This window comes from Drosophila mojavensis, unplaced genomic scaffold (assembly GCF_018153725.1).
Source record: "Drosophila mojavensis isolate 15081-1352.22 unplaced genomic scaffold, ASM1815372v1 contig_136, whole genome shotgun sequence".
In the NCBI taxonomy this organism is placed as follows: Eukaryota; Metazoa; Arthropoda; class Insecta; order Diptera; family Drosophilidae; genus Drosophila; species Drosophila mojavensis.
Window position 1 is genome coordinate 9,584,010 of NW_025318667.1, and position 21,813 is coordinate 9,605,822.

A 21,813-nucleotide genomic window follows, 5' to 3' on the forward strand; every position below is an offset into this window, starting at 1 on the left:
CCGGATTGACGTTACAAAGTATTTGACTCGCCTTAGCATACCCATTACATATAATTAACTTCGTCAAGGCAGTGCACAACTATTAAGAAAACTCATTTAAAATTCTGGATGCCTTTTTTAAGAGCTACTTTATTTTAATTTCAGTTAGCTAGTTAATTGCGCAGCGCAATTTAGATTTGTATTTGAATTATGGGTATTATCGCTGTGACTTGTTAATTGATCAAAGAGCTGAAATTAAGACAATGCTCAATTATGACGTCATCTGGGTTCGACTGGCTGCTGGGGTGCTGACTCCGGCGGGAAGGAGGGGCCGCTTAATTGGACTGGATTGCGTTGAAGCACACGTAATGCCCTTCGAAGAGCCAACCAGATAGATGTTCCATAAAGCGTATAACACGACTCGGACAATCGACTCTGAACCACTGAACAGCGACAAATGGGAGTTGGGGGCTATTTAAAATTCCAGATACGAATCATTGCAGTCGCGACTATTATAAATGGCTGAACAATTGCCAAGGTCGTTGCAAGACATATCGAAAAAAATACCAAATGTGCATATCAAATAAATATATATCAATGCATAAATTGCAGGCAGACGCGAATGCCGGCACGGTAAACTTTCGTTAAAAAAAAAAAAAAAAAAAAAAACGAATATATAAAGCAAAACAAAACAAAAGACTTAAGCGAGCAACTTGACAGCAAAAAGACTTAAGCGAGCAACTTGATAGCAAAATGACTTAGGCGAGCAACTTGTTGGCCCGCTGACCAGATGTGCATCCATTATCAGACAGCTGGGCGGGCAAATCCCACCACATGCCACACAACATGCCGAGCCCACCATCCCACCAGCCCCCTCCCCTTGCCCGCCCTCTAGCTGTTTCCCTGCCTCGTTTCCCACGGCTTCAAGCTGTTGTCGCCACGTCTCGACGTTGAGTTTCGAAAGTTCTGTGTTTTCGGCTCTTGGCACTTGGCTTGCAGCTCGAATGCATTTCGAACGTCTCTATTTTTGTGGATTTTGCAATGGATGTCGACAGGCCGTCATCGAGTCTGATGCGGCCTAGACATATAATTTTGCTCATAGTATTTTTTTTTTTTTTTTTTCCTATGCATCTTTTCATTTGAGTTTAAGCCCATCTTGGGATTACCAAATGACATCGTTTCATATTTCCTGCGCTAGCCATATATAATTTAATTGAATTTTTTAAATGCTAAATTTTGATTGAATTTTTAATTTAAGTCTTTCTAATAATTTCATTTGAAAAGTCATCAAACAACAAATTTACATTTTACAGGGTATCCATAGTCAACAAACAAAATGTTAACACGTTGCGTATCTGCCCGCAATACTTTGGTTTTTTTTATATTTTTTTGCGGCATGTCACGCTGCGGCTTTTGGTCAAAAGGTTTTTAACGTGAAAAGCAAATGCAAATGCAAATGCTGAGCCCTTTACAGCAGTTATAACATCAGCAGCAAACACAAATGCATTTGAAAAGGTCGGAACTGGGGCTCCCGGGGCGGGCTGTAGGCAGGGGGCGCATTGTGGTCTTGTAAGCGAACAGTTTAGCACGCAAATTTGTTTTGGTCTATTTGGGCTACAACGAGCCATAAACTGAATTTCTGTGAACGCCATAAAAAAGCCACATAATGTCGTCAAAAAAAAAAAAAAAAAAAAAAAAGAATAAGCTGAGCGCCAATTGATATTGAGGCCTCTAACTGAACTATTGATCTAAGCTAAAGCTGTCACTGCAGTGCGATATTTGGTAACTTCTTATTGCCTAGTAATAGGGTAAAAGAAGTGGGAAAGATCTGTAGCTGCCCAGAGTTCAGAGATCCTCAGCTTAACAGATCTTATCTCATCTGTCATAACAGATCTATTCATAACAGAAGAAATTGCAATAACACAAAAGTAACTCTATATATTTAGAGTGCTCTATGCCTAATAATTCAGTTCTTGTTACATTGCATATCAAGAACTGACAAAGTACCGTTCGTCCATAGATATACAATTCCCAAATTGTTTCTATTTACAGGTCACCAATGAGTCGAGCATTGGGACAGCTTGGCATGCTGTTGCGCAACATGTATTATTAGCTAAGGGGCGTGGCCATGAAGTGCGTAAGTCTCCCCCACCCGCCACCTCGAAAATGCTGAAGATTTGCAGTTGAGGAAAAGCTCGCGACACGCTTTGGTCAATTGCATAAACATCTTAAAAGACAGTTCCGAAAACTGCAAATTGCCACAAAATACCGACAACAACAACTATTTCAATTGGCAATAGCAGCTTGCCTAACAGTTAAGAAAAAAAAAAGACGGAGAAAAATCAAACATGAATAAACAAGAAAGAATCGCTTTAGCAGAATATTGAATACCCTGGTCAACATGATGCTCTTAAGGGGTATCTGGGCATACAAGGTGAATGGAATAAGTGTATTGCAATAGCCTAGCAGGCCTTAAGCTGGGATCCTTAGAGAAAAAAATATGTAATTAAATTTTCGATTTTTTTTTTTTAAATCTCTATTTAAAGTAAATTGTTTTAGTAATGTTTTTGAAAAAATATTTTAAAATAAAAAAGAAATGCTTCAGGGAATATTTTAAAAATTCTTATATATTCCACTAAAATGTTCAACTAAAATTTTTGACAGCTAAAATCCAAAGAATAAAAGAATCTCGGAACTCTATTCCGATTGAAATGCGCAAAATCTTAAATATCTTACATTTTCAAACAGTCCAAATGGTGCCCCTGGCATATGAGTATTGTGTAAATGGCATGGCTAAGCCTTAGATAATGCATTGCAATTCTTTGTCTATATGTAAATTGCATACACATAATTAATGCTCTATAGCCACCCAAACATGACTCTACAGCGTATTTCTGTGCACTCTACCCGACAGCGGCTCAATACATTCACTGACGCAAGTCGCATGGCCCCTTCCAAGCAGCAAATACGCAGCCAGGGGCAGCTTAAGAAGCTTATGTGGAGGGGAGGCTAGCCGGGCAGGATGCGAGGGGCGGCTGTCTGGCTTTGCTTTGGCAACAAATGCGGCCGCAACTAAATCAAGTCGCTGTTGCAGTTGCATTCACTGGACGTTGGCTGTTGCCGCTTGCTGCTTGCAGCTTGCTGCTTGCCACTTGAAAAAGTGTGTGCAACATGTTGAGCAGACCGACCAACTGCCCCAACGTCCCACCACCGCCTCCACACCCCGGCCTCTCCATCGTTCCCCCATCGATTGCATTTAATGAGTCGCTGGTTCCGCGGAACCGAAAAGAAAAACTGGTTCAGCGTTCGGAGCACGCAATTGCCACATTCCTTCTTGCGGCCCAATTCGCAGCCAGAAAGAGAATGTTTTGGCTAGACTTGCGCTTGGCGCTTGGCGGTTGGCGGTTGGCGGTTGGCGCTCGGCTTCACTTGGCTTGGCGGTTGCTGGTTCCGTTTGCAATTTGGCTTGTCGCAAGCAGGCAGCAGGCAGCAACAACAACGATGACAACGATATTTAACAGGGTATTGCTGCTGCTGTTGCTGCTGTTGCTGCTGTTGTTGTTGTTGTTGTTGTATTTAGCGTTTTTATGGCCAAGCGAGCTGCAAATTGTTGTTGTCAGGCGCTTGAGTAATTTGATATTGGCAACCAGAGGCTCACTTTCAATGGATTTGCGTCAGTTTTTCGTTTATTACTATGACTCTTTGCATACCCTGTAATGTGATGGGGTAGCATGGCCGTGCAGCTCGGGTAGAATCAGATCAGATAACTTCTATTTGAAGGCAAGTTGCAGTTGTATGAAGATCTGGACTTTGGCTAGATAATTCTGATTTTTCATATCATATACGTATCGGTGGGTATATAAGTTTTATGTCCCGATATGTAACAGGCAGTTGAAAGTATCCTAATCTTATCTAGCCTAGCTGTGGATCACTATGCATTAATAACTATATCGATTATTATCGATTTTGACTCAATGCCATTTTTAGATTATCTCATAGATCGATTGATTTGAATATTTACATTCAAGAGTTAGGATTAAGAGTTACTCTTTTGACAGCTTGTCGCAAAAACGATAAATAACGATATTGTTGATCGTTTTTAGTAGATTTTATTGGCCATAAATCTTAGTTGCCATTAGGGCTGCTCTTTGTTATATATATGTGCTTTATATGGGTTAACTCTATATACATTCTCACATATCTACAAAAAAGAAAGTTATTTACAGGGCATCTAGTAGTCGTGCTCCAACTCTCTCTTTCTCTCTCTCTCTCTCTCTCTCTCTCTGTCTGTCATTCTCTGTTTACCTAGACCACTCTTACTTCTGTTATTCCATTGAGCACAAGTGACAAGTCACTTGCCACCTGCCAACTATCACTTCTACTGTTGCTGCCTTTTCTACTTTGTAGTCTTCTGCTTCTTCTTCTTCTTCTCCGTCTTCATTTTGCCACTTTACGAGCTACTATAACTTTGCCCGTTGCCCAAGACTAATTAGGCAGCTTAGACGCAACGTCATCCCGCAGACAAAGAAGTTGAATATACTTTGTAAGCAACATAGATTCTCTGGCAGATCGCTTATACCCTGACGTTGGGTATATCGTTTATGGGAGTCTGTATGTCACATGTGTTAGTTAGCTGAAGAAGTTTGTTGGTAATAGATATAGATATATTTATGAATATAATACCGTATATAAATACATGTTTACCATATTATGAATACTCTATTATCAAGAACTTTCTAGGTATATAACACTCTATGCTATATAAGCCATGCAACATTGCTTAGGGTATTCAAGTGGCTGCTTAAATGTTTCCTATAACTCTTCTCGATTGGAACTTGGAGTTTTTTCTACTTCTACTTAGGCGCCGCAAGAAAAAGAAACAGAAACAGAAATAAAAAAAAATAAAAAAAACTAGTTTCTGTTAGCCAATATCTTGGCTATAATTATTTGTAGGCATTTTGCTAGCTGAGCGAGTCAAGCCAAGCCAAACCGAGCCAAGCCGAGCCGAGCCGAGCCGAGCATTTTGGCCAATTGCCAAATCGCTTATCAACGCTTGGGGAGACCTAATGTCTGACAACTTGCACAGCTCAACTGAACTAATTCTCCAATCTCCAACTGGCAGCCCGCTTCTAGTTGGCCTAAATATGGCTAGCTGGCGTGAGTTTCAGCTGTCGCTGTGCCTGTAATAGTCACACATTAGTCTAATTACACAAATAGAGCTCTATTAGGTGCCGTATGCCTCATGTTGAATCAAAGTATAATTTTTGCAAAATTATTTAAGACTTAATTTTGGTTATTCTGGACAAAACGTTGAATTATGAAGATTTTCTGAAGCTATAAGTATTATAGTTATATTATCTATATTATACGTAATATCAGGCTATATCAGCTTTAACAGTTGAGGCTTGAGTACATCACATCTAACAGTCAAATGATATCTCCAAATATGCTTTTATGAGTGTCTATGTCCATAAGAATAATATCAATGTGAATGAACCTTTAGGCAGAGCTCTCTTATGATATAAATGGGTCGATTTGGATAACTGTTATATGTTAGGTTAATTTACGAAAGAGAAAATCTAGAGATTTATAGCTAAATAATTTTAATGATATTCTAAGTCTGTGTAAGGCGATTCAGAATTTCACAGATTTCTTCGAGATCTGTTGGTCTAAGACTCGATCACGTTCATCGAGTCTATTTAGTAGTGTGGCAGAAGCCTTAGTATTGTGTGGTTTCAGCAGGGTTTCGTATAGTACCAGTGTGTAGGTGTGTCTTACGTGAGATATGAAATTGAAATCGAATAAATAAATCGTAATAAGTGTTATATAATAAACAAAGCATGTATAAATGATTAGAGTATGCTCAACATAATCCCGTATCTATTCTATGTAGAATGAACAAAAAAAAACTCCCATTATTGTGTTGCACACACATACACACATATATATATATATATATACAAATAGCTGCGGGATTATCATTGCTTGATCTGTGAGAATGAAGCGAAATCAATGCAAAATTGCATTGAGCAAGGGTTGGGGGCAGCTGGCTGATTGGGCTGTAGCTGGCCAGCCGAGTAGTTGGTTAGTTGGGGAAGCTTTGACGAAAATAAGCAAAAAGCACGAGTTTCGCATTCGCGTCACGAAGCACAATGCAATCGACGACGGCGACGATTCTTGACGAGATGTGCAGTCGCTCAAAATTCGGTTTGCATTTGGTTTTGAAATGTTTTTTTCGGTTGGCGGCTAAAAAAGACCAACGCGAAAACACACAGACAGAGACAAACAGACAGAGAGTGCGCGAGAGAGAGAGAGAGAGAGGGAGACACACGCACACACAAAGACACCTGTTGAGCCGCCGAAAGCGCTTGGCTGAGCGGTCTTCGTACGCTTCGCGGCACTTGGACAATCAGTTGACGTTGAATGTTAGGTCTTGGCGGTCGCTGAATTATTCGCTGGCAAACAGCAGCAACCACAACTACCGCGCCGCATCGAACGAACAAAATTAAATATATCAATTTCAAATCGACGAAGAATTTGGCTAAAGAAATTCCAATTTAGTTTTGTGTGGCAAATTCTGTTGATTTTCTTTTCCGCCTGTGTTCTCGCCGCGTGTGTTCAATTCAATTTTTGTTTATATTTTTTTTTATTTATTTACTTTAATATTATTAGTTTTCGTGTTATGTGCAGCTGATTGGCTGATTGCATGCGCAAGGAACACATTTGCAGCGCTTTATTCGGTGCCTCGTTTCCTGCTGGGATGCGCTGTCAAATGCTGGCGCTACTGGCGCTGCTGTGCAGCTGCCTGGGCACGCGTTGCGGCTGCTGGGCGCTAGGTGGCGCTGCCGCCGCTGTTACACACCCCACGTGCAATCTGAAGGATAATTGCAATTTGGGCGAAAATCTTCTAACGGTGGCCGGCGATGGTGATCCCGTTGAGACGCACATTGCCTCCATTTTCGAGGATAAGGTCAACTATAGCCTCAAACTGTTTGCGGATGATGCCAATGCGGCCACAACGACAACAACATCCAGCAACAGCGCCACAACAACAACGGTGCTGGACGTGCTGCACGATGCGCTCGCTGCGGGCAATCTCAGTGAGCTGCATCATCACGCCATCAGCAACTACACGCTGCGGCAGTTGAGTGACAGGCGTGAGGAGGAGCAGGATCAGGTGGAGGAGGAGGAGCGCGGTAAGTGGTGGAAGCAAAACTAGAAGAGAGAGAGGGCGACAGACAGAGAGAGAGAGAGGCAGAGAGATAGGTAGAGAGAGGGAGCTATAAGCTGAAAACCTGAGAAATTTATGATATTTTGATGTTGTTTTATTGATTAAATAGAGATTCTTAGGAAATGGTCGATATTTATATTTATTTATATACCTATTTTAAATTTATATATATTTATATATATAATATAATATACTTTAGTTAATGTCTTTAATATTTTTTAAATGGAAACTCAAATTTCATTCCATTTCTCATAGAGCAAAGTTGTTTTTAGTTAAATCTCATTAAATGACGCCAGCTTCAGCCAGCAATGCAATCGTTAAATTTCTGACAATCCCAAGTAACTCAGGAAAGAGTATTGTTAGAATTTGGTATATGGGTTTTTTCTATTTTATTTTTTTAATATACTTTTTATAGAACAAGTGATATCATTCTATGCAAAGACTTGAATGGGAAATGGGAATATATCTGTGCATACATATAGGATTATGTTTATGGAGCTTATGACTAAAGCTGACTTCAGCTTCAGCTACAATTCACTTTTGACAAATTCCAGGGTAACTTTACGCACAGCATTTGCCACTTTGATTTACAACTAAAAAAAAAACATATTTCGTATGACTAAAAGTTGGGACTTTCTCACGCCACCCACGTCGCACTTCACGCAACAAGCCGCGGGCGAAGTTTGCGATTCGATTTCAGTTACAATTGTCATTTGTAGCTGTTAATGTTATTACACAAACAGAGAGAGAGAGAGAGAGAGGGAGAGGCAGAGGGAGAGAGAGATAGGCCCAGACTTCAAGTGGACAAAGCTATCAGCGGAGTTCAGCTGTCCCTTTGCGTATTTTTGCACAACGCAAATGTTGCATAAAAGTTGCGCGTGCGTCAAATAAAATCAATTGCTCGATTATATATATGGACGTATATCCAAGAGAGCTAGCGATAGTCGGAAAGACAACAGCTCTTCGACTGACCATTTGTTGTTTGAGTCTTTGTCACACCAGAGACCTAACACGTCCGCCATCAAGCAAGTTTAATGGTCACAAAGACCTCCAGGGTCAGCTGTACGTGATCAAATCGAACCCTTGAACAAGAGCCGCCCACAGTCCAATTACACTTAGCTCGTCGTCGTCATATGAATCGGAGTTACGCGAATCGAAGTTAGCCAAATGCAACCGTCATCCAGTTCATTTCTTGAGAACTCTGCTATTTCGCTTTTTAGGTTGTAGATTCTTGCACTTATTTTCATGTGATGTAATCAAGTTTCGTAGATACTTGTACAGATTACTTATACTGAGATTATTGATATCTATACTCGGAAAGTTTTAATGAGGCTATTTATCAGATTTCAGAGTTCTAGCTATGTCAGCTTACAGTTGGGTTTGTATACGTTCTATATATTTCTGATTATGCAATACGTATGTGAATTGTTTTTATTTTCAACTAAGGTTCCTATGTACTGGCATACCGAATTTCAAAGATAAGACTCTTCTAGATTCGGAGTTATAAATATATCAAGACGTCTATATGGCATATATGGCATATATGGCATGTATTTATTTTAATGCTTGTAGAGTACTTGAGAATTTGCATACTAATTTTCAGGGCTCGAGCTCTTGATGTTAACGAGTTATAAACGAGAAGCCACAATAAACAAAATTCGTTTTTTTTTTTTTTCTTTAATAACTTTGTGGGCAGACCACATAATATACGAAAATTGTCAATAAGATGATATGGCGTTTATGATAAAGGGCACAAGCGCGATAAAATGCTGATGTACGTAGTTACGCTTGTACGTAGGCCGAGCCACTTGTTTGGCCTCAACTTCCGGCTCGATGCGTCACGGCTCTCCACTCATTTAACATCTCCAATTGGCTGGGCCTCTCCAGCCTCGTCTCACTCAGCTTCAATTGTTGCCTACGAATTCTTGCTAAAAGGTTCGGCCTCGCTGTTAAATCTTAAGTCAAATAAGCGCAGTGGAAAGAAGCATTGTGCATCGGACCCGAATTGGATTTAGTTTATTCTAGATATTTATCTGTCTATATGTCCATATGTCGATCCCCGCTTTAAATGTATAGCTCAACTTTTGGGTTGCAAACAAATCATCTAAGAAATTCTTAACTGCCAGCTCTCTTTCTCTCTCTCTCTCTCTTTCTGTCTCTCTGCCTCTCTCTTTCACTATAAATATATAACAAAAGTCAAAGTCATTCTGTCTTGTTAGACATTATAGCCGATCATATTTTTCGGTATCTCTCTGTCTCTCTCTCTCTCTCTCGCTCTTTGCTTGTCAGTTTCTCTCTGTCGCTGTCTCTCGCTCTCTAGCTTTCTTTCAGCCGGTAGCTCCCTCTGCGTCTCTTTCTTTCAGTCTCTAAATACATCTATATTTTTAGGTCTCTCTCTCCTCTCTCTCTCTCTCTCTCTCTCTCACTGAGTCTCTAAGTCTCACTCCAATCCCTATGCAATCACAAAATTCGTTTGTAAACACTACCCACTCTTTTGGCGTTAATCAACACTAGATTGAAAGAACAAACTCATGTTACATGCGAATCTCAATGCTCAGCTGTTGACAAAATGCTGTGAGTCACGTAAAAGGCCAACTAATTGCAGGCAAACAGCTTTTGGTCTGTTTGGCGTTAAACAACACTGGACAAACATTACATGCAGCTAGCCACACGCTCAGCCTCGCAACTGCCATCGTGACTTTGGGCTTTTGAGCTGAAAACTCGATTCGCTCGATTCGCATGCCCAGGCATCGGGTCATAAAGCCCCAAGAGTACTTCGTCTCCGACTCTTTGATTATTGTTTATGATGACAATTAACATTTTATTTATGATGATGATGGCAATGATGATCTGGCAGAATGGTTGCTCAACACTCAGGAGCTCATCAACTGCAGCATTTATTAACCATATCAATCAGCGTTTAGATATTGCAAATAGAGTACTCAGAATGCCCATTCATATTAAATGGTGATCGTAATAGTTGCTATAACAAATTGAGTATTGCTAAAGATAGACCACACTCTCTACAAGTTTACCATGTGGTATTTAGGATTTTTGCTGGACAAGATCCGTATTACTTGATCTACATACGAAATTTCGACTGAATAGATCTTTTAATTGCAGTTCATATGACCTTAATAAATATAAATAAATGACATAGGTATATATATTTTTTAAAAATTCCATTTATAGGGTATATCAGTCAAACTGCAAATTTCTTTAGTAAATATGCTGTTTTGGAGTAATGCTAATTGGCAGCCAACATAACAAAAACACAAGAAAAGACCAAAAAGAGAAACAGAGAGAAAAAAGCAAAAACAAAATTCATTCATTCGATAAGTCCGAAGATCGATAAACAAACAAAGATGCGTTGTCATGATCCGTTGCTAAAAAGAATTTGCAATTTTTGTATCATAAATCAAATAATGTAAGAATCAAGAGATGATAAAAATATGAGAGAGACCGAGGCAGAGAGAGAGAGAGGAACAAAGACACTAACATATAGAGAGAGGCTGAGAACGAGAGGGCGATCGCTGTTTATGCTACGTTTAAAATATCGATCGATATAGACCTAAAATAAATATGCCATTATTCTGCTAAGATTATGCAAATTCCTTAATATCATAATACATATAATAATAATCCAACGAAAATAATCCATCGAGCCTGTATTACGCAAGCTCTGCTATACTCAGCAAATTAGCATTTCTTTAAGTACTTTTGTTTCGCCTGAATTTTCAACTGACTAGACGGACGACAGATGAGGATGATGAAAAGGCAGAAATAGCTGGTTTAACATCTTGCTACGATGGCAGCGATCGCATTTGTCATGCTAGGCACATCGTGCGGTCAGCCCAAACTAAAGATTTACGAGTACCGATTGGCCATAGAATACTCAATTCTTCCTTGTCTAAAAGTCTATATAGATGTACATACATATAAATAGTCGGGAATGATTATACAATTGTGAGCATGCATAATGTCTACACTGTTTGCATAATTCAGATTTCTAGGGCTTTGAATTAATTAGAAAATTAAATGAAAACAGAAATAATATGCTTAGATATCGAACTATATCACAGCTTTACAAAATTTCTAAAAATTGTAAAAATTATTTCTAGATACACATATGTATCGATAATTGTCACAGCTTATCGGTAATTTGCTTGGCACAGTTTTAAAAGAACTGCGTTTATTTGCCGAGCTAAGGTCTAGTAAATTTCAAAACTAGTTAAAACTATATATTGATAAAATTATCGATAACTATATAGCTATCGATTAGCATTTTTCTCACTCCATGGATCAGGGCATACTGCAGTCGCATAGTGCTCGGATGTCTGTCCATTCGTCTGTCTGGCTCACAGCTGCTATTTTAGATTTCATGGCGGATTATCGCATATGCATATAGAATATGACGACAGGGGCTTAATAAGATTCCGTAGTCTTCGCTGGTCGTCGCGTGTCTGACGCATTTTCACTGTTTGGGGACTGCCCAGTTGAGCAACAACGCCACCGCCAGCCTGCCACCTCCCCAGACCCTCTGTTGGCTGCCACGCCTGGCGACTTCGACAGCCCCAAGACGGATGCAGGCGAGCAAAATAGCTGACAGATTTGTCGAAGCGACTCGCATGGAATGGCAAATGAGTAGCACGCTGAAGATTTTAAGCTTAGAGCATAAAAACAACAGCAGCAACAGCAAAAACTGTGCTGAATGAGAAGAAGAAGAAGAAGCAGCAGCAGCAAAATCGACAGACGACAGTTCAGCAATGATAATGATAATGCTAATAAGAACAAAGCTCAACAATTGCGTACTGCATGCTGATCGCAATCCAACTGGAATTCAATTTCAATTGGCATAGAAATTGGACTGGGGTATCTGTTTAGCGTTGGCACGCACGCATGCCATACATAATAAATAATAATAATAATAAAACACACAAATTATTAATGAAGTCAGCAGCCGAAGCAGAAGAAGAATAAGTTTAATGGCAGCCAAATTGCGTGGCGCCTCATTAGCAACAATTTCTATGCAGTCAACAGCTGTTGGCCTGCAGCAACTCTGCGTCGCGTTGCCAACTGCGGCTGACATCAGTTCGCTTCCTGTTTGCGGGCACGCGTCGCATTAGCCAAAAAGGCTGTTAACGATCAATCAATAAATTTATCAATGAACTAAGCGTAACGCATATAAGAGAATCATAAAAGAAGTAATAAATGCTTTTTCAACAGCAAATTGCCATTAGTTTATTCATTTATTTAACTTTTGAATTCAAATTTGAACTCCTTTGGCGCGCTGTGATAAAGTTGGCAGCTCCTTGAATGCTGCAAGTGTCAGTCAGTTACAATGCCCGCCGCTAGAGGGCGGCTAATTTGAATTAGCTTGGAGCTCATTTGAAATTTTATACTTTTATTCATTTTTTACAGTTTATTTGTACAACATTGGCCAACGCTTCTTGGCCTTTTCGCAGCCTTTCGATGCCGCTCGTAATCCGAATGCCTCGCCCCTTTGTCGCGCCCACATGCGACGCTATATGCAGGCGTTAAACAATTTTGATCTGTGGGCCTTGAAAAGTAAGTATCCGAGTGCACTGTAAATGAGTGTGTGTGTGTGTGTGTGTGTGTGTTTTGTGGCAACTCGGCTCAGAATTCGAGTCATTGCCAACCGGGCTAAGAGGCTGGCGAGAATCGCAGACGCGACGACATGAATTGAAAGAGTGCAAAGTCAAATGAATCAAATAATCAAGTTCTGAAATTGTAAACACTCACATACACACATATGTGCACATATTCATGTGTGTGTGTGTGTGTCGTGCGGCTAAAGTGAAGGTCAAGCGTCGAACTTTACCCACATTTGCGCGAATCAAGCAGCGACAGCCGCCCCAATGTCAAACGCAACAGCTGAATTTAAGCCAACTGCAGCAAATTGCAGTAGCAGCAGCAACAACAACAACGACGACTGCAACATAGCAACAACAAAGACTGTGCGAACTTGGCCCCAAACTGCGACCAGCTGGCTGCATAGAACTAGAGCCGAGCGCGTGACACGTGAAAGGCACGATTGATCGCGTAGTTGCAGAATAAAACAAAATGAAAAAAAAAACAACTAAATAATAACTTACTAATTCTATATACTAATATTGATTCTATATTAACATCTATATATTTAATTACATTTATATATTAGTTATTTAATTATTTATTTGCTTGCGTGCGTGCTATCGGCTCGTGCGTGTTGCTGTCCATCTCCAATCAGAACGCGATGCGCTCGCGCGCTCCCATTGAAATCACAGTCAAGGTCGCTGCTTTGTTGCTGCTGTTGTTATTGTTGCCCGTGATGATGGGGGCAGTCTCAACTAATAAGCTCTTTCTTGCAGTGCACGACGCTAGCGGCAAATTGAACTCGGGCATTCTCAATGGCAACATCAACCAGCCGGGCGACTTCGATCAGTGCATGGGCATACAGCAAACATTCGATGACGGCACCGATGGCAGCCCGGCGAATTCACCGCTGCGCGGCCAATACTGTTTGGCGTATGCACAGCCAGTGCTGCCACACAAATCGAAGCGACTGCAGGCGTTCTTCGAGCTACTGCAATCGCACGGGCCCTTCCGCAGCGAATTCAATGACGTAAGTAAAGCAAGCGGGAACACTACATACATAGATATGTATGTGTATGGGACATATGCAAATGACTGGCGGCAGTTGAGCGAGTGAAAGCGACAGATCAGTGTTGCGCGCGCACGCTCATTTCAATTTAATATTGGCATGAGAGTCATTTACAGAATCTCGGCTTATCTGGACTTAACCTAGGCTTTTATTAGTACTTATAACTACTTACATACATATACATATTTTGTATGCCTTTTATGTGCAGCGCTCAAGTTCGTTGGCCAATTGATGCATTCGAAGTTGCGCGCTTAGCACGTGACTGCGATTGCAATTGGATTAAAGCCATTAATGGCGACTATACTCAGTTGCACACATACACACATTCATACATATACATACATACACACATTTGTATGTTTACTTGCATATACATACATACGTGTGTGCCTAGGTGCGGCGACATTTATATGTATGCATGTACGTAGGTAGAAATTACCTCAGGAAAGTTAGTTGCGCTTTCGTTCAAACAATTTCGCCGCATCGTTGGCGTGAGCGAGATGGCAACAGCTTTGCGGCAAGTTCGACATTGAACTTGGCGAAAAGTACGAGCAAAGCGAAATGCTCGATTTGATTTCGCCACACAAAAAAGCTAAATAGAAACAGAGTAGAGAAAACGCTGATTGTCATAATATGTTAATCAGCGACCAGCCAAACGGCTTAGGTTCAGTGAACCTCATAGAGCGGTTTCTATTTCTTACTAAGCCTGATTTGATGACGGTTTTGCGACTCTGCGTTGTAGGAAATTCTTGTAAATCTAGCAGCAGAATCCAAAAATTCTTGGGCAATAAACTTAATGATATACATACATACATATATGATAATTATTATATTATATTATTATACATATATTCTATATGTATGTATGTCTCTCTCTTGCATTCTTATTAGCAAATATTTCGATTTCAAAAGGAGATTAACTGAATATCGTGAACAGGATGTAACTAGACCCACTCACTATCCGCCTCTTTCATTCTCTTTCTCTTTCTCTCAGCCTGGACATCGTGTGCCTCGCTATTCATTGGTCAATTGGGGCATCTGCGTGCCATCGGGCTGCACGCATCGCGATGTTGAGTACAGTGTGGCCGAGTATTTGCGCAACCAGACCACCGCCACGGGCATCACGTTCCAAGTGCGCGTCGAACCGAAGATGTGCCAGGTGCGCGATCCCCAGCCCTGGGACCGCAACACCACCTGGGCGGTGCGCTTCTTTGTGCTGGTGCTCTGCGTGGCCGTTCTCTCCACGGTGTACGATCGCAGCACCAAGACGCAGCCAAAGCAGAGTAAGTGCAGCTAGTCGTCCTATCCCATTCGCATTGATACTATATACACGGCTTCCGTATATCCGTGCAGATGAGTGGTGTACGGCCTTCTCGCTGGACAAGAATCTGCGCTGGCTGTTCAGCACGAACAGTTCGCCAGGCGACATCGAAGCCGTGCATGGCATTCGATTCCTGAACGCCATGATGCTCATCTTCTCGCACAAATCGATGGCCATGTTCTTCAATCCGTACAACAATCGCACGGCCATGTCGGAGAGCCTGGGCCAGCCCTGGACGGTCATTGGACGTGCCGCCTCCCTCTACACGGACCCGTTCCTACTCTTCAGCGGCATGTTGACGTCGTATTCGCTGTTCGGACGACTGATGAAGCAGCAGCCGATACGCTTGAAGAACGAGTACATCAGTCGCCTGATGCGGTAAGTTGGGCAGACAAGATTTACAGGGTATTACAAGTACTCAGCATGGCAGGGTGTTTGCTAGTCGACTACTCATGCTTATTTTCATATTATTGTAATTCTGTTACCTCTCCAGCATCGTACCGCCTCTGGCTGCTTTGATACTCTTCTGCACCTACGTCCTGCCCCTGTGGGGCTCCGGGCCGCAGTGGAATCTGGTGGTGGGGCACCATGCGGACATTTGCAAGCAGCATTGGTGGCGCAACCTGCTCTTCATCCACAACTACTTCGGCTTCAGCGAGATGTGTCTCACCCACACCCACCATCTGGGCATCGATACGGAACTGTTCGCCGTGGCGCCGCTCTTCATCTTCGTGCTCTGGCGCTGGCCACGTCGCGGCCTGCTCGCCCTGCTGTTCCTCTGCACGATAGGCACGGCGGCACGTTACTATACGACCATTGTGAATCAGCTCTCCAACTACATATACTTTGGCACCAAGTGAGTAACGGTTAACCCTATATATATTGCTAATCATTTCCCTTCCTATGCTCTATATATATTGATTTCTCTCTCTCTCTCTCTCTCTCTCCCTCTCTGTCCATTTCTCTCTTTGCCTACGTCAGCATTCAGCGTCTGTTCCGTACCGCGGACTACATGTACTCGTTCCCCCCGCACCGCTCGACGGTCTACATCATGGGCATCCTGCTGGGCTATGCGCTGCGCAAGTACCAAGGCGTCCAGCTGAGTCGTTTGCAGTTGCGCCTGGGCTGGCTGGCAGCGACCGTCTGTGTGCTCGCCTCCCTGTTGGGACCCGCTCCGATGGGGCATATTAGCTACGTCTACAACTCGACCCATGCGGCGATCTATGCAGCCTTTGCGCCGATTGCCTGGTGCCTGTTCTTCTCCTGGATCGTCTTCGTCTCACACAATGGCTACAAGAGTGAGTGAATTGACATGCAGCCACCTCACATTGCTCGACTAAACAATACCCTGCCTCTCGTATTACAGATAAACTAACCAGACTGTTCAGCTGGCGCGGCTTTCAGGTATCCACGAAGCTGTCCTACGCCATTTACCTCACGCAATTCCCCGTCTTCTTCTTCAACGTCGGACGAAGGCGTCACATACATCACTATTACAACTTTGTCTCGATTATTGTGAGTATATGCTATATCGATTTATTTTTTTAGTTGAACTCAATTCTCTACTCAAAATCAGAAAGTCACTAACCTCTTCCTCTTTTTCCATGCTTCCAGCTCGATACCAACGAATTTATCTCGATCTTTCTGGCCTCCGTAGCGCTAACGGTGCTCTTCGATGCGCCCTTCCAGAATCTCAAGAAGCTGCTCATCAAGCGCCCATCAAGCAGCCCGGCGATCAAGTCGAAGGCGCCGGCGACGACGTCCAGCACTGCCTCCCAGCTAACGGATACCCCACAATCGCAGGAGCGTCCAACAACAGATCCGCATTCGCATTCGCATCCGCATCCGCATGCCGATTAGCCAGCTAATCGATCTGCGTGTGTTTGTATTTTGTAAATTTGTCTTAGCATTTAGTCGCAATGTATTTAATTCGCCTAAGCCGACGCCCGTACACCCTACCGCCCATTCCTGTACGCATACACCCACTGCCCGAATACCCTACCCTTAGTCATAGTGAAACGCTTTATACGTTGTAAATTGTACTTTTAGTCATTCCGAAAAGAGAGAGAACGAGAGAGATAGCAATAGATTGTTATTCTTTTTTTTCATAGTCATAAATTAACCGATCGCTGCTTTTTATTGTTTTACCATCATCCTGCTTTTGCTATAAAGTCTCTATATATATATATATGTACGATATACCTAATTGTAAGCCAGGTCGAAAGCGCTTTATTTTAATTGTACTTTAATTTTTACTTTTTTTGTTTCTCCTACTCTAATAAAATCGTGCAGCACGTACTTATACTGTACTTTTAACTATAAGCGAGAGATTTTTTCAATGGAGTCTACTTTTGGGCGAATTTTATAAATTGCCGTCCGATATTTACGCACATATATACACATATTACTTTGCACTGCTTGCAAGCAGTCGTTTATTTGCTTTATTTCTCAAGTAAAGCTGAAGGTTTTCTTTCTTATATGGCAAAACAGCTTTTGGTGCTACCTGAGAAGCAACGATGCATATACATAAAAGTATCAACCCTATTCTTTGTACAGCGGAGCTACTATTTCTATCTATGCTGATCCTGAATCTGCTATTATTGTCTCGGAACCAAGGCACATTCGTTATCAGAGGGGTGGTTCAAGCGAATGGATATTAGCATAAACTGCCCACAGCTTCATATTATATTGGTAATTACACCTCATATAATACAAAAGTTTTCCATAGCATTCGAACTGAAAATAATAATAACATTGAACTTGCATATAAATACAACAAGAAAACAATCAAATGAGATCTAGAAATTCAGCTTGAGGCTATGTCACAATTCCAAATTGAACAAACAAGCTGATACTATATGAATTCATCCAAATGTTTCGTATTGCTGCCAAGACCCACTTGAACAAATTGCGTGTGCTACAAGTAAAAAGCCTGAGGAAGATCACTGGGTTATATTGGTACATGAAAATCAGGGATATAGAACGAGATCACAATGTTCCTACCAAAAACAAACCTGGAGCTCGGCAAATAATAAAAGATCTAGCCTCGTACGTTAGCTAGAAAACTAAACCGTACGCAACACGTCTATAATCAAATTGGAATTACGATATAAACATGAGTTATACATTATAGTAACCTACATCGAAACATGAACGTTTATAGGTAGTTAGACAGAATAAAAATGTATAACACTCAAATATATATATTATTTGATAAAATATAGTATTAGAAAACAGCCTATTATTATATCGTCTATCTGCTCTCATCATATTGGCATACAGCTCACTAAATAGATAACATTTTTATGGTAAGTTTGATTTGCCCATTTAGGCAAACTCTTATTACAATGTAAATACCAGGGAACCATTAAATCGGGTGGCAATTGTCCAACTGGGTATTGTCAACGAATCAGAATGCAAAGGCACCAACTGAATTATAGTAAATGCTGTCAAAGCTCGTTCTGCACTCCTCTAACACTCGTCGGCGTTATCCTAGTGAATCGAGGCAATCCAAGCACTAAAGCAGTGCGAGCGAGAAAGCAACATCATCGCTTTCCACAACATGCTCACACATACATTTAAGCAGAGTTTGCCGCAATGTGTTTATGCCTCCAATTGGATCATTCCAGGCATAGCAACAGTTAGGGAAGGCAGCCCAAATGTTTTCCTATTTAACGTGTCACAACTTGCATGCTCTTAAGCTCTGACTGCTAATCCAGTGCAGCTGTAAACCAGAGAAGGTTGCGCCCCCTTAAAACGTAGCATGGTAAAAAAAGGGTGCCGCAACAACAGTGCAATTGCAGTTCACAGTACAAAAAAAAGCACAATAAAAAAACAAATCGATATAAACAAAAAAAAAAACTAATCAAATAAAATTAGCACATTTCTATAGTCTTTAGCTGTTTTCACTTGTTGTTGTGGCGCCTTTTGAGCCTGATATATTTCATTTTTTTTACACAAATCCACAGAAAAAAATAAGCACATCTATTTGTTCACTTAATGAAAAAAAAGTAAATTTATTAACTCCAACCGATGATTGGAGTAAGAATTTTGTTTGCTCTTGCTGTTGCTGCTGCTGCTGCTGCTAATTTGTTGTAGTTATATAGAGCGTTTGCGGCTAGCCCAATTAGCTTTGCCCTTATTTGCCGGACTGCGCCTTCTTGGGCTTAGCCTGGGTGCCTTCGCGGAATCCGTTGCGGAAACGACGACGCACAACCTTCAGATAGCTCATGCGGCCGGTGCCAGTGGTCTTCCTCCTCTTGGCCTTCACGGACCAGTTGTCTAATAAGATGAACACATAATTAGTATTGGCATATGAGAGTGGGGGGAGTTGGGATGCGGGTGCGACTTACATGAACGCAACTTGGCTGCGGGGTAGCCACATTGGGCGCAAGTGGATTTCTGGATGTGGTAGGAGGATCGGCCACAACGACGGCACAGGGTGTGCGTCTTATTGTGGCGTTTACCAAAACTCGAGGTACCTTTCGTCTGTAAACAAAGAGGAGTTGAATTAATATGTTGCAGCACTTTATTAGTAATTGAGCCAATTCGTCAATTTCAATAGAAACACTTGAAGCGAATTTTGCACCAAATATGTATTTGGGTTTCATTAAAAAATATCCGCGGATGCATAAAGAAATTGACGATTTTATTTTGGCTTTGAACGTGGATAAATTTTCGTTGACGCACCATCTTGTGTGGCGAACGCTCGTAGAAGAAAGAGCGAAAGAGAGGCGAATCAAGCGAATGTCAATTTGACAGCAGCTGTCGCATAAACATGGCGTGCTGACAGGGTTGCAAGCGTGAGAGCGGCACCTATCGGCCATATATTTTTTTTTATCGATAGTGCGCACGCATGAGTGCGCGTAGTCTAGTTGGAGCACAGAACGCATTTTTGAGTTCCTGGACAATAGGTGGCGTGTTATTTCCCGCACAATTCAAATTTGCATTTGCTTGTTTGTCGATAAATGGCTTCTGGCGCGCAATTCAAAATTAAAAAAAAAAAAGAAATCAAACAAGCAGACAATTTAGTTAAAATGATCATTGTTTTATTTATGAAATAAATTATTATTATTTACATTGGAAATAATGCACGAAATACAAATAATATTGCATACTCAGCGGCTTTTTGCATTCAATATATATATAAAAAAATACAAATCTTTCGCCTAATCCAAAAAAAAAAAAAAAAGATTTACACACTCAAAACAAAACACGTTAATTACATATATGAAAAAAGTAAACTATATAAAGAAAATGTATGTGTGTGCGTGTAAAATGGAACTAAGTGCAGAGATAAATGTAAATTGATTTTGAATATCTTTTAGTGGTATATTTTTTGTCGTTTGCTTTTCTTGCCTTCAATGGCACGCGTACTACAATATTATTTATTCATCTTGTGATTTGTGAGCTATGGTTGGGGTTTTATAGGATATGCATCTATATAGGGTATGCTACGTAACTAAGTAAGAAGTTGCGACTATGCGCAAGTCGATTTGGCCTAATTGCTTTCGCGCCTTAGGCTAAACCAAGTTGCACATAATTCCTGCTGTGGTCTAAGGATCGGTTGAATTCGGTATATTATTTACGGTGCTTCTTCTTACTCTGCTCTTCAACTAAATACTAAGTTATATAAAAAACCGCGCCACGTCTCGCCTCGCCTTCATGTACCTTCGCTTCTTCTGTTTCTTTTTATCAACTAATTCATAAAAAATTTTAACTAAAAACGAGGGGGGGACTCAATCGAAAACTAGTTATGATTATATATAGGGATATTCGAGTACATATATATATATATATAGATATAAATATGTATATATATAGTAGCTATTGACTTTTGCAAAAGTTTCAAGAATTCCTTAGGCTCTAATATGCATCTCCCACTTCTGCTTTTCTTCTTTTTCCTTTTTTTGTTTTTTTTTGTTTTTTTCTTTTTTTGCTATAAACAGAAAGTTTTGAACTACAATCTAAAGCTCAATTCGAAATCCGACAGAAAATTGCAAGCAAAAAAAAAAAAAAATGAGTTATATTAATAGAAATTTGTTCAGGCTCCGTTCGCTTCGATTATTGCGATTGCTACGATAGCTTCGATAGTTGCGATCGCTTCTATTGCTCCTCCACGCTGATGGTGATGATCATGGTTGGTCAATAGTGTCCGCCACCACCGCCGGCACCGCCCCCGCCGCTGTGCCTGTGGTGCTCGCGCCGCCCGGCGGACTGATCCCTATCGCGATAGTCGCCGTTGCGTGAGCTGCTCTTGTGATGATGGTGATGATGGCGCTTCTTCTCGCCCTTCAGGCACACATCCGAGACGACCATCTCCGAGTTGTCGCGCATGCCGTAGTTGTCCCGGCCGCATCTGTCAATGATAAGTTATACATATTTAGTTTTTAGTTTTTGTGAATGAGTGTGAATCGTAGCCTTGAGCTTAACATGCACTTTGACATACAGTTTGACATTCAGATTAGGTATTTGCCAGTCTGTCAATGTTTATTTTAGATAGTATTATTTAGTTCTTGACTGAAAGCTTAGCATGTACTTTAACATATATTTTAATATGAAGTTTAATATGTAGAATAATATAATATAATATATTTAATATGCCGTTAAACTGATCAT

General features: G+C 41.1%; 3 protein-coding genes across 4 annotated transcripts in view; 1 reads left to right on the plus strand and 2 right to left on the minus strand.

Moving 5' to 3' along the window:
- The first annotated feature begins 6,386 nt into the window (after positions 1-6,386).
- Positions 6,387-17,493, plus strand: LOC6585073 (nose resistant to fluoxetine protein 6). Its single transcript, XM_002010677.4, has 9 exons — positions 6,387-7,175; positions 12,632-12,778; positions 13,582-13,835; positions 14,869-15,157; positions 15,228-15,573; positions 15,689-16,051; positions 16,177-16,493; positions 16,562-16,710; positions 16,810-17,493. Exons 1-9 carry the CDS (start codon positions 6,686-6,688, stop codon positions 17,053-17,055), a joined length of 2,601 nt encoding a protein of 866 aa, XP_002010713.2. The 5' UTR covers positions 6,387-6,685; the 3' UTR covers positions 17,056-17,493.
- A 1,698-nt stretch (positions 17,494-19,191) lies between these two features.
- On the minus strand, positions 19,192-19,992 carry LOC6585074 (probable 60S ribosomal protein L37-A). The gene is made up of 3 exons (XM_002010678.4): positions 19,885-19,992; positions 19,548-19,683; positions 19,192-19,476 (listed from the first exon to the last, which is right to left on the minus strand). The coding sequence occupies exons 1-3, from the start codon at positions 19,885-19,887 to the stop codon at positions 19,334-19,336; spliced, it is 282 nt and encodes a 93-aa protein (XP_002010714.2). The 5' UTR covers positions 19,888-19,992; the 3' UTR covers positions 19,192-19,333.
- Positions 19,993-20,397: 405 nt separating this feature from the next.
- Positions 20,398-21,813, minus strand: part of LOC6585075 — a 30,592-nt gene continuing 29,176 nt past the window's right edge. The window contains exon 11 of one of the 2 annotated variants that reach the window (XM_032732610.2): positions 20,398-21,553. In XM_032732610.2, coding sequence (XP_032588501.1) covers positions 21,340-21,553 — 214 coding nt within the window. In that variant the 3' untranslated portion in view covers positions 20,398-21,339. The remainder of the gene's footprint in view (positions 21,554-21,813) is intronic. The other variant, XM_002010679.4, reaches the window with a different exon arrangement.

Excerpts from the sequence above, each read along its gene's own strand:
- LOC6585073 (XM_002010677.4), top strand. The coding sequence starts at position 6,686 with ATGCGCAAGGAACACATTTGCAGCGCTTTATTCGGTGCCTCGTTTCCT. Across the intron at positions 13,836-14,868 it reads TCCGCAGCGAATTCAATGAC|CCTGGACATCGTGTGCCTCG; the intron begins GTAAGTAAAGCA and ends TCTTTCTCTCAG. Across the intron at positions 16,494-16,561 it reads CTCACACAATGGCTACAAGA|ATAAACTAACCAGACTGTTC; the intron begins GTGAGTGAATTG and ends CTCGTATTACAG.
- LOC6585074 (XM_002010678.4), bottom strand. Across the intron at positions 19,477-19,547 it reads CGCAGCCAAGTTGCGTTCAT|ACAACTGGTCCGTGAAGGCC; the intron begins GTAAGTCGCACC and ends TCATCTTATTAG.